General features: G+C 42.2%; 1 protein-coding gene across 2 annotated transcripts in view; it reads left to right on the top strand.

The window, feature by feature from the left end:
• The window catches only part of ARHGAP36 (Rho GTPase activating protein 36), a 30,560-nt gene extending 27,199 nt beyond the window's left edge, over nt 1-3,361 (top strand). For both annotated transcript variants that reach the window (XM_065915813.1, XM_065915812.1), the window contains 3 exons: nt 235-332; nt 470-576; nt 2,724-3,361. In XM_065915813.1, coding sequence (XP_065771885.1) covers nt 235-332; nt 470-576; nt 2,724-2,881 — 363 coding nt within the window. In that variant the 3' untranslated portion in view covers nt 2,882-3,361. The remainder of the gene's footprint in view (nt 1-234; nt 333-469; nt 577-2,723) is intronic.
• The last annotated feature ends 9,880 nt before the right edge of the window (nt 3,362-13,241 follow it).

Here is a 13,241-nt window from a genome sequence, read left to right as displayed (position 1 = left end):
AAGCTTTGGACACTCGTTTCACAGCTCTCTCTCTCTCCTGTTCCCAAGACCAGGAAGAGTTCTACATGCATCCCTGAGGGATAGCCAAAGCAAGCAGCCACAAATCTCCCAGTCTAAAAGTCCTTCCTACATTAGCTGCGTGTGGTGCCTTCAGTTCTGGGTACCTGATAGAGAAGAGTATAGATTTTTAAAATGTTGTGTGATAACGGCTAACCTTGCTAAATTTACTCTCAGGTGCCTCCCCATATTCAGAAGCAGGTTGCTAAGCGTGTGTGGAAATCCAGCCCTGAAGCCCTTGATTTCATCAGACGCAGGAATTTGAGGAAGATCCAGTGAGTGTTTTCTGGGTTTGTTTATGCTTAGCCTGGAGGAGGATCTCCTATGGGGGCTTCTGACCCCAGGTCACCTTTATGTTAAGTCAACCCAAGTATATCAACTGACTTGCTTTTTCAAATTCATTCCCCTTTAGGAGTGCACGGATAAAAATGGAAGAGGATGCTTTACTTTCTGACCCAGTGGAAACCTCTGCTGAAGCCCGGGCTGCTATCCTTGGTCAAAGCAAGCCCTTTGATGAAGGTCAGTTCCCTGCTAGCGGTCAGACCCTTGCTGAAGGTCAGGCCTTTGCTGCAGGTGAGTCCCTTGGTGAAGGTCAGGGCCTTGCTGAAGGCCAGGTCTTTGCTGAAGATGAGCCCCTTCAAGAAGATGAGTCCTCTGACGATGATATGTCAGTCAATGAAGAACTAGTATTTGAATATCTCAATCAAGGATTAGCCTTTGCTGAACTTCAAGGTCTTGCAATTCCATATGACCTTGAGATTCAAGGTCCGCATCTCGAAGGCATTCCAGAGCTTGATGAAGATGATGATGATTATGATGACGATGACAGTGATGATAACAATGATGATGATGCCCTGAATTTGGATGATCTTCCTCTCTTTGAGGACATTCTAGGTGCTGATGATGATATTCCAGACCTCATTGAAATTCCAGACTTTGAAGAAATACCATATTTTGATTTTATTCCGGGCCCTGATATAGTTCCAGATGTGCAAGAAGTCCCAAACCTTGGAGAATACCCAAACCATGACCTTGATGAAGGACAAGATGTTGAAGACTACCAAAACCCCAACCTCGCAGAAGTTCCATATCCTGATGCTGTCCCAAACATTGAAGAAGCCTCAGATCCTAATGAAATCCCAGACAATGAAGAAGCCTCTGACCTTGATGAAATGCCAGACCATGCCAATGACTCCGATAATGATGAAGATCCAGAATTTGGAGAGGACCCCAATCTTGACAATGTTCTAGCCCTTGAGGAAATCCCAAATGATGAAGCCTTAAATGCTGAAGAAGTTCCAGACCACCAAGAAGCCCCAGAAATCAATGGGATTTCAGACTCTGATGAGGAGTTTGATTATGATGAAGTCCCAGGTGTTCATGTGGTCCCAATCCCTGAAGAAACTCCTGGCGTTCATGTGGTCCCAATCCCTGAAGAAGCCCCTGGTGGTCATGAAGTCCCAATCCCTGAAGAAGCTCCTGGTGGTCATGAAATCCCAAATCATGAAGAAGCCCCAGAGACCAGTGGACTCTCAGACTCTGAAGAAGACCCCAATCTTGAAGAGGTTCCAGCTCTTGATGGAGTCCCAAATGAAGAAACCTCAGCTACTGAAGAAATTCCAGAAATCAATGGAATTGCAGGCTCTGAAGAATACTCCAGTCCTGAAGAGGTCCCCACTTGCCATGTGGTAACAAGCCCCGAAGATGTCTCTGATACTGATGAAATTCAAAGCCAGGAAGAATCCTCAGATGAAGACGGAATACTGAGCAATGAAGAAACCTCAGATGTTGAAGAAATCTCTGGACGCGAAGAAGCTGCTGCTGTCCATGAAATCCAAGACTCTGAAGAAAATCCCGATCTTGAAGAAGACTCAGTTCTCAGCGTGGTTCCAGAGCCTAAGGACACTCAAATTCGCAGCGAAATTCCAGTTTTTCAGAAAGACTTAGGCAACACTTTTGAAGAAGATGAAGTTAATGTGACTGCAGAGCTTGAAGATGTTTCCATTCTCAGTACAATTCCAGACCCTCAGCCAGACCTAGCTGTCAATCTTGAAGAAATCATGAATACGGAAACAGTCCCAGTGCCTTACATCGTTGACTTGAAAGAAGTTCAGAATCCAAAGACCGTCTGGTTCCACCAAGAAGATGCAGATGTTACATTTCTTGTAGATCTCACCTTCTTTAAGAACCAGTCTCAGCTTGGCCAAGTCATGAACTACAGGTCCTTCTTGGAGTCACTGAAGAACAACGCCTGCTTTCGCCTCTCCATGAAGTTCTGTAAGCTTCTGGGTCCGGCTTTGTTACTCCTTTGCTTAGTAAAATTAGTCAGGCTGGCTGTAGGGTGGTGGTGACTGTTAGGAGGCCGCCCTCTTCCCCACTTCCCTGGTGGTGGTTTCCATTTGCTCTGAGCATGGGGTATCTGTCTGACTCTTCTCTAACACGGCCTTGCCCTCTTACCCTCCGTCCCCCACAGTGGGCCTAGATATACAGATATATGTTCTACTGTTAGGCTTCAGTTTTCTTACATGTTAAATGGGGATAATCACTTCTGCCCTAACTTCTTGCTTCATACTGTATTTGAAACTCAAAATTAGGTCTTAGTCTCTTGGGGGTGGTGCAAAGTCTGAAGTCTAGAACCATGAGTTAACATTGTTACTATTTTCCAGGTTCCTCTGAGGAGCCAGCTGTGCCTCCCGGCACTGCCCGTTCCCATGACGATGAGGAAGGAGCGGGTAACCCCCTCATTCTGGAGCAAGACCGCCCATTGCTCCGTGTGCCCCGGGAGAAGGAGGCCAAAACTGGCAGCGGCTACTTCTTTGCTTAGATGTTTTTCCTTCTCTATGGTGCCGGACAGGGGGAAAGGGTGGGGGTAGACCTGGGATGTCACAGGAAACATTAAGGAGAGTCTCGAGGGTAAAGATCTGAGGGTGAGCAGGAGTTCTGCCTGATGCTCGGGTCAGGCTGAGAATTCCAAACACACTGCCAGCCCCTTTCCTGGGGACGTTTGGTTCCTTCTGCTGGTAAAAGCAGAGATGTTTCTGTGTCATGCTCAGGCGCCCTGGTGCTACCTTGCCTCTCTCTTTTACCCCTGATCCTGGCTTTCCCCTTACTTCAGCCGTCCCTTTCATTGACGTGACATTTGTAGTAAAATACCTGTCCCAGAGAAGCTCGCAAATCTCGAGGTGCTTTCCCTCCCCCAAAGGGGATTGCATGCTTTTCCTGACTTTCCTCCCCTCCTCCTAAGAGCTCAATTGGAAAGGCCCTCAAGAGGCATGCTAGGATGTTAGGTCAGCCTCCTGACAGCTGACTAACGATTAACGCTCGATCATGTCACACCAACTCATAGCCGTGTCCCCGCAGTCACTCCACTGCCTCAGGAAAATTCTCCAAATTATTCAGGCCAGTGGTTCTTCAAACAGCTACTCCCCAAATACTGAGAAACCCAACGAGCTTTTCTGGAGTCAAAAGTTAGAGGAGAAATTTGACTTTATTACCTAGATCCATTTTACAGAGAGCTGGCAGGCACATCCTGTTGTCAGCAAAACAGCTAGTTAGGTATGAACACGTAGTTCCAAGTAGTAAAACTCACCTGATTACAGAAGTTCTAAATTATCGTCTCTGTAGTTCCTCTATGCGGGACAGTACAAATTTGCGGGACATGCTCCGGTAACACACAGATATGGGTTACGTATGACATCCAAAATTATAGCTGTTACTGAGGCGTAACAACGGCCAAGGTCCATAGAATGAAGAGTGTACTGTATTGAGGGATAGAAATTGATCACACAATGGGTAACAACCACAGAGCTCGAAGATTTGTGATAGTTAAAACTTCTCTGGCATTTAATCCTTAATAAACATCTGTATTGTGGCAGCAGCATATTCGTGGCTTACTGGTTTGTTTTTTGTCTTTTTGTGAAATTTTGTTGGTGAGTTGGGAAGCTCTGACTGGAGCTGAAGGGGAAAGCGAGGTGGGGAAGAAGAACAAAAGAGAAGAGGGTGAAATAAAGCGGAGGGGTGACATGGTATAAAGGGATGAAGTCAGTGGAATAAAGGGGAAGGGGTGATGTGGAATAAGGGGATGGAGAAAAATGGAATAAAAGGGGTGAGGTATAATAAAGGGGGGATGAGGTGGCAAATGGGGGTGGGATAAGAGTGGGTGATGAGTCGGGAGGGGGTGAGATGGGATAATGAGATGGAGAGAAGTTGAATAAAGGGGAGTGATGTGGAATAAAGGGAGGAGGTGGGATACGGGGTGATATGGCATAAAGGAGAGCAGGTGGTGAGTAAAGGGGAGGGGTGACATGGGATAAAGGGAGAAATTGAATATAGGAGGTGAGGTGCAATAATGTGGGGTGATGGAATAAAAGGAGGAGGTGGGATACAGGGGGGTGATATGTCATAAAGGAGAACAAGTGATGAGTAGAGGGGAGGGGTGACATGGGATAAAGGGATGGAAAGAAATTGAATAAAGGGGGTGAGGCGCAATAAAGGGGGGAGATGGGATACAGGGGCGATATGGCATAAAGGAGGGCAGGTGATGAATAGAGGGGAGGGGTGATGGGATAAAGGGATGGAGAGAAATTTAATAAAGGGGATGAGGTGCAATAGAGGGGGTGAGATGGAATAAAGGGGTGAGGTGGGATAAAACAGCAGGTGATAAGAGCGGGCGGGGGTGACATGGGATAAAGGGAAGGAGAAATTGAATAAAGGGGGTGAGATGCAATAATGGGGGGTGATGGAATAAAAGGAGGAGGTGGGATACAGGGGGGTGATAAGTCATAAAGGAGAACAAGTGATGAGTAGAGGGGAGGGGTGACATGGGATAAAGGGATGGAAAGAAATTGAATAAAGGGTGAGGTGCAATAAAGGGGGGAGATGGGATACAGGGGTGCTATGGCATAAAGGAGGGCAGGTGATGAATAGAGGGGAGGGGTGATGGGATAAAGGGATGGAGAGAAAATAAAGGGGATGAGGTGCAATAGAGGGGGTGAGATGGAATAAAGGGGAGGTGGAATAAAGGGGTGAGGTGTGATAAAGGAGAGCAGGTGATAAGGAATAGAGGGCGGGGGTGACATGGGATAAAAGGATGGAGAGAAACTGAATAAAGGGGAATAAAGGGGGTAAAGTGGAATAAAAGTGGTGAGGTGTAATAAAGAGGCAAGTGGGATACAGGGAGGTGATGTGGGATAAAGAAGAGCAGGTGATGAGTAGAGAGGAAGTGGTGACATGGGATAAAGGGATGGAGAGAAATTGAATAAAGGGTGAGGTGCAAAAGAGGGGGTGAGGTGGAATAAGGGGGGGAGGTGGAATAAAGGGGAGAGTTGGATACAGGGGGATGATATGGCATAAAGGAGAGCAGGTCATGAGGAATGGAGAAGGGTGGTATGGGATAAAGGGGTGGAGAGAAATAGTATAAAGGTGAGGTGAAATAAAGGGGTGAGGTGGGGTACAGAGGGGGTGATGTGGGATAAAGGAGAGCAGGTGATAAGTAATAGAGGGCAGGGGGTGACATGGGATAAAGGGGTGGAGAGAAACTGAATAAAGAGGGTGAGGTGGAATAAAGGGGGTAAGGTAGAATAAAAGTGGTGAGGTGGAATAGAGGCAAGCTGGATAAGCAAGGTAAGCTGGCAAGCTCCATCAAGATGGAGGTGATGTGGGATAAAGGAGAGCAGGTGATAAGTAATAGAGGGCAGGGGGTGACATGGGATAAAGGGATGGAGAGAAACTGAATAAAGAGGGTGAGGTGGAATAAAGGGGGTAAGGTAGAATAAAAGTGGTGAGGTGGAATAGAGGCAAGCTGGATACAGGGAGGTAATGTGGGATAAAGGAGAGCAGGTGATGAAGAGTGGAGAGGAAGGGGTGACATGGGATAGAAGGATGGAGAGGAATAAAGGGGGCGAGTTGGAGTAAACAAGAGATAGGTGGGATAAAGGAAAGTGTTGGGGAATAAAGGGGAGGGGTGATATGAAATAAGGGCATGGAGAGAAGTGGAATAAAGAAGTGAGGTGGAATAAAGTAGGGTGATGAAGAATGAAGAAGAGGGGTGGTGAAGAATAGAAGTGATGCGGAGAAGTGGAATAAGATGTGAGAAAGAATAAAGGGGTGTGGTGTGTGATGAAGGAGAGTAAAATGGAAGAAGGGATAAAGGAGAAGTATGGGGAAAGAATAAAACTTAAGAGGAGGCCCTCTAAAAGGTGGGAAAAAGGGGAATAAAGGGAGAGATCACTCAGTGTTCTCAACTAAGAAATTCCCCCTGGATTGTCAAAAATGCAAACCTAGAAACACCTGGAGATATGATTTCCAAGGGCAAGAGAACATGCTTCTGTTTGACTGATGGGACAGCCAAACTTTCTTGAAATCCTAAGACTTCATGACATGCTCAGAAACTTCCCATGTCAGGGACAGGCTTCCAGAAAGAGGAATGGTGTGTATTATTGACTTTTGAACACTTTGTTTTAGGAAATTTCCTTCTGTAGAGTTTTACTGACAACAGAAATGTAATATTGGGTCCTTCCTATAATAATGATTATTTTATAATAACATAATGACAGTTCACACATATTGAGCTCTTTGAAATATATTTAAAGCTTTACATGCATCATTTAAAAAGATATTCCCAGCAACTCTATTAGATACATGTTACTGTTATGCTCATTTTTCTTCTTGAGGAAAATGAGATACAGAGAGGTCAAATAACCCGCCCAAACTACACATCTGGTTAGTGGAAAACAGCTGGTCTTCAAAATTTAACCACTGGATTATATTCAGTTCAGTTCAGTCGCTCAGTCATGTCCGGCTCTGCGACCCCATGGATTGCAGCATGCCAGGCTTCCCTGTCCATCGCCAACTCCCAGAGCTTACTCACACTCATGTCCATTGAGTTGGTGATGCCATCCAACCATCTCATCCTCTGTCTTCCCCTTCTCCTCCTGCCTTCGATCTTTCCCAGCATCAGGGTCTTTTCAAATGAGTCAGTTCTTCACATCAGGTGGCTGAAGTATTGGAGTTTCAGCGTCAGCATCAGTCCTTCCAATGAATATTCAGGACTGATTTCCTTTAGGATGGGCTGGTTGGGTCTCCTCGCAGTCCAAGGGACTCTCAAGAGTCTTCTCCAACACCACCATTGAAAAGCATCAATTCTTCAGCACTCAGCTTTCTTTACAGTCCAACTCTCACATCCATACAGGACTACTGGAAAAACCATAGCTTGACTAGATTGGCTTATTCTAAAATTTTAGGATTCTTACTCTAACACAAAGAGGCACTGAGATGTCTGCACTCAGTTTTTTTGGTTTGGATTTGCACTTTTAACAAGCAAGCTTCAGGTTCCTTCCTTATAGATCCTTTCTTCAGACAAGCCACTAGACAGTAACTGTGACATCTCAGGCAGATTCTAGCAGTTATTAAAACCAGCAGAACATACAGAACTCATCCATTCCAGGACTTCATGGGGCCAAAATAGTACCACATGTCCTTGGAAGAGTTTACCTGTGCTTTTCCCACTCAGCTTGAAGATCAATAAATGAACCAGATAGCGAGCAGGTGAGTAGATTGATTCAAAACCTTCCCTTCACTTCCTGGCCTTCCCTGACACCAGGTTTTTTCCTGATCTAATTGCTTCCCCTACAGTCCTCCCTAGTGCTGACTACCAACCAAGGAGTTGGTACTGAGAGTGGTGAGTAGATATGGGTATTATTCTCTCTCTTCCCCATACTTGAAGGGCCAATTCAACAGGCTTCCTTGACACTTCAAGTCCTGTCCTCTTTCTAGGTGACCTCAATATCTCCATGGAAGGTCCATCCCACACAACTTGGCCTTTCATCCTTTAATTTCTTAGCATTTCAACTGCCTGCAGCCACCTGGCATCACTGGGCATGATTTCACTTCCAAAGACTCAACTCCAGTATCCCGTTATGACTCAAATCTCATAACAATAGCTGGATCCCACATCATCTGCTATTTGGTCTTGTTGAGATGCCCAGTACCCCAAGCATTTTCTTTTCTCTTCCCTTCTTTTCTTATCCAGGCAGGATCTCAGGGTATATTAATTCACGTATCTTCATCCCCTTGTCCTGGAAATACCACCTCTGTACTATTTACTCTCAATCTTGGGTCCTTTTAAGCATTTGATTTCTCCAATCTCATAATGACCACCATGAGAGAAATGTAGTAACCCTCCAAATATTGGTTCATCTAATAGAATTTCCAACCCCAACTGAGCCCTCAGGCCACTCAGCAATCTTCTTGCACACCCTAGGTTATGTCTGTCTCTAATTCTCCCATTCATATTCCATTTTCTACATCATTCCCCTTAAACAGCAGTCTCTTTCAATTTAACTCATTCCAAATACATTCTCTCTTCTGCTTTATGATTGTTTATTTTCCTCTTCTTTTTCTAGTCTTTAGGTAGGAACTTAGATTATTGATTTTCTCTTTCCTAATGTAAATATTCAGTGCTTTAACAGTGTATCACAAGTTTTGAGGTGTTGTATTTTCATTTAGTTCAATATATTGTTCAAATTTCCTAAAGGTTAATTTACTTTTTAAGTGTTTTGAGTTTTCCTGCCATCTTTCTGTTATGGATTTGTAGTGCTGCCTGGCTCACTGTTATGGGTGGGCCTTTCATTTCAACCAGAAAAAGGATGAGCATATTTAGGTCACCTTCTCTTTCTACAACTAAGCTTGTGTTCTGGAAATGGCAGACCTAGGTCATCTTTTTCTGTTGCGTAAGAGTTAATAAGGGCTTCCCAGGTGGTTCAGTGTAAAGAATTTGCCTGCCCTGTGTCAGGAAGATCCCCTGGAGAAGGGAAAGGCAATCCACTCCAGTATTCTTGCCTGGAGAATCCCATGAACAAAGGAGCCTGGCAGGCTACAGTCCACGGGGTCACAAAGAGTCTGACACAACTGAGCGACTGAGCATAGACACATATACTAGTTAATAAGATATCTGTACTGTGCTGTTTCTCTTGTCCTAGGGTCCTAAACCTTCCTCTTCTATGTTTTAGATTCTCCTTTGGTTTTCTCTGAAGATATTTCCAGAGCTTATAGTTGTACATGGTAGGGAGGAGTTTGGGAGAAAGGGGGCTATGTGATCTTGCTCTGAGCAGAAGTCTGGTTATTCTTAAAACCTTTATTTAGATATTTCCAATTTATTCATAATTTCCAATATTTTAGAGTTTACAATATCGTTAGTGTATTTACAGAGTTGTGCAACCATTGCTATAATCTAATTTAATAATATTTTTATCACCCCCAAAGTAACCACATACTAATTAGCAGTCATGTTCTATCTTCCCTATCCCCCAAGTATAGGCAGCCACCAAACTACTTTCTATCTTTACAGGCTTGACTATTCTGAACATTTCATATAAATGGAATCACACAGTATGTAACCTTTTGTGACTGACTTTCATGTAGCATAATATTTTCAAGATTCAGCCATGTCACAGCATGTACAGAACTTCATTCTTTTTTAATGTCAAATAATATTCCATTATCATTATGAATGGGCCATATTTGGTTCATATTTACCTAAAACAATAATGTTGGAGCTTCCTGCGTGGCCCAGTGGTAAAGAATCCGCCCGCCAATGCAGGGGATGCCAGAGACACAGGTTTGATCCCTGGATCAGGAAGATCCCCTGGAGTTGTTGTTCAGTCACTAAATCATGTCCGACTCTTTGTGACCCCATGAACTGCAGCACGCCAGGCTTCCCTGTCCTTCACTGTCTCCTGGAGTTTGCTCAAACTCATGTCCATTGAGTTGGTGATGCCATCCAACCATCTCATCCTCTGTCTCCCCCTTCTCCTCCTGCACTCAATCTTTTCCAGCATCAGGGTCTTTTCAAATGAGTCAGCTCTTCCCATCAGGTGGTCAAAGTATTGGCGTTTCAGCTTCAGTATCAATCCTTCCCATGTATATTCAGGGTAGATTTCCTTTAGTATTGACTGGTTTGAACTCCTTGCTTTCCAAGAGACTCTCAAGAGTCTTCTCCGGCACCCCAGTTTGACAGCATCAATCCCCTGGAGTAGATAATGGCAATGGCAACCCACTCCAGTATTCTTGCCTGGAAAATTCCATGGATAGAAGAACCTGGAACTTTTTTCATATTTCCACCATCCTTTGGTCAAGTATCTTCTGCCGATTTTTATCTGAGATTTTTGATTGAGTGTTGAAAGTTCTTCTCTATATTCTGGATAATTTTTTTCCCAGTCTGTGACTTGTTTTTCATTCTCTTAATGGAATCTTCTGAAGAGCAGAGATTTATAATTTTAATGAAGCTCAGCTTACCATGTTAAAAATGTTTAGGATCTTATTTTTGGTGCCATTTCTAAGAAATCATTGCCTATTCCACACGCATTCTCTCAAAGTCTGCACCAGACGGAGGAGATGATTGGTTTAGGGTATAAAATTTAAGAAGTATCTCTCAAAGTTGTGCAAATCCCTGAGAGAGAGGACATCTTGAGTTTTGTACCCAAGTCCCTCATTTGCCTCACTTTACTCCTGGTCCTGTTGTCTGCTGTTTTTTTCCTAGAAGTTTTGTGGTTTTATTTATCTAATAATCAGTTGAGAGCCAAAAGAATTGTTTCTTCTCTTATTATAAGCAATGCTGTTTTGAAATTCATGTACAAGTTTTTATGTGGAGATACGTTTTCATTTCTCTCAGATACGTACGTAGGAGTGTAATTGCTGGGTGATATGATGACTCTATTTTAAACATTTTTGGAAACTATCAGTTTTTTTTAAGTGACTTAATCATTTTGTGTTCCTACCAGAAAAGCATGAGATTTCCAATTTCTTTACATTTTTGTCAACAATTTTTATTATCTTTATTATTGCAGTCCTTCTAGTGGTGTGAATGCTTTCTCACTGTGGTTTTGATTTGCACTTCTCTGAAGACTAGGAATGCCAATCAATGTAATATACCATATTAAGAAACTAAAACTTAAAAAAAATTAGTTTTTCTATTTGTGTCTACAAATTTTTTGGAGTTGAATTTATATATAGTGTGAGGCATGGATTGAAGTTCATTTTTTTCTTCTACACATATATGCACATTTTATAGCACCATTTATTGAATAGACTGTAATTTCTCCTTTTAATTGCCTTTATAACTTGATCAACAATTGGTTGATCATTCATTTTATGTATATTCCTGCATTTTCTCTCTGTTTGATAGATCTATTTTTCTATTTTTATGTAAGTACTGTGTTTATTGATTACTCTAGATTTAGAATAGATCTCTAAATTGGGGCATACCATCTGCCCATTTTCCTCCAGTTTACTGAGGTATAATTGAGTATAACACTGTGTAACTTTAAGGTATATAACATGATGATTTGATACATGCCTATTTCTCAAAATGTTTACCAGAACAAGGTTAGTTAGCACATAGTTTACCTCATATAATTACCATTTTGTTGTAATGGTGATGATGGTGAGAACATTAGAGTTCTTTACTCTCCTAGCAACTTAAACTACAGTTACCATGCTGTACATTATATTCCTGGAAATTATTCATCTTACAACTGACCAATATCTCCCTATTTCCCACCTCTCAGGCAAATCAGCCACCATTCTACTCTTTCTATGAGTTTAATGTTTTTAGAGTCTACTTATAAAGTGAAGTTATATCGTGTGTATTTCTCTGTCCGACTTATTTCACTTAGCATGATGCCTTGAAGGTGCATCATTTGTTGTTGCAAATGACAGAAGTTCCTTCTTTTTTATAGCTTAATTATATATCTATACCTGTATCTACTTGTCTACCTATATAGATAGATATAGGTGTAGATATAGATATAGATACAGATCTTACACTTTCTTTATTGATTTATCCACTGATGGACACTTAGGTTGTATCCATGTATTGGCTATTATGAATAATGCTGTAATAAACATGGGAATGCAGATATCTCTTTGATATCCTGTTTTCATTTCCTTCGGATATGTACCCAAGTGGATTTCTGGGTCATATGGTAATTTTAATTTTATGAGAAATCTCCATTCTGTTTTCCATAGTGGCTATATCAACTTATGTTTCTACCAGGAACGTGCAATGTTCCTTATTGTCCACATCTTTGCCTTCATTTGTTATCACTTATCTTTTTGATAACAGCTATTCTAAAAGATATATGAGGTAACACCTCATTGTGGTTTTGATTTGCATTTTCCTGATGATTAGTGACATCAAGCACCTTTTAATGTATGTGTTGACCATTTGTTTGTCAATGGTCATTTTTCTTTGGGAAAAATGTCTTTTCAAGTCCTCAGCTCATTTTTAAATAGGACTATTTGTTTTGGTTATTCAGTTGTGAAAGTGAAAGTCACGTCCGACTCTTTGTGACCCCATGGACTACACAGTCCATGGAATTCTCCAGGCCAGAATACTGGAATGGGTAGCCTTTCCCTTCTCCAGGGGATCTTCCCGACACAGGAATCGAACTGGGGTCTCCTGCATTGCAGGAGGATTCTTTACCAACTGAGCTATCTGGGAACCCTCAGTTGTATGAGTCTCATATATTTTGGATATTAACCCCTTATCAGACATAGGGTTCACAAATGTTTTCTCTTATTCACTAGCTTGTCTTTTCATTCTACTGATTGTTTCTATTGCTATACAAAAGCTTTTTAGTTTGATTTAGTCCAACTTGTTTACTTTTGCTGTTGTATCCAAAAAAGTGTTGCCAAAACCAGTGTTGGGATTTCCCCCATGTTGTTTTCTTCTAGTAGTTTCATAGGTTGGGGTTTTACATTTGTCTTTAATTCATTTTCAGTAAGTTTTTGTGAGTGCCATAGGATAGGCCTCCAATTTCATTCTTTCACTTGTGTTTATCCAGTTTTCTCAATGTTATTTATTGAAGAGACTATCCTTTTCCCCTTGAGTACTGTTGACCCTTGAACAACATGGGTTTGAACTCCGTGGGTCCACTTACACGTGAATTTTTTCAATAAACTCATACTACAGTGCAACCTAAGGTTGGTTTAATCCCTAGATTTGGAACCATGGATAGAAGGCTGACTGTAAAGTTATATATAGATTTTTGACTGCATGGGAATTGATGCCTCTAAATCCCACATTGTTCTAGGGTCAACTGTATTTTTTACTTTCTCATCAAATATTAGTTGACCATACATGCAGGGACTTATTTTGGGCTCTCTACTCTATTCCATTGGCCTAC

The sequence above is a fragment of the Muntiacus reevesi genome, chromosome X (genome assembly GCF_963930625.1).
Source record: "Muntiacus reevesi chromosome X, mMunRee1.1, whole genome shotgun sequence".
Lineage (NCBI taxonomy): Eukaryota > Metazoa > Chordata > Mammalia > Artiodactyla > Cervidae > Muntiacus > Muntiacus reevesi.
The sequence above is the reverse complement of the archived record's forward strand: the minus strand, read 5'-3'. Positions and strand labels throughout refer to the sequence as shown.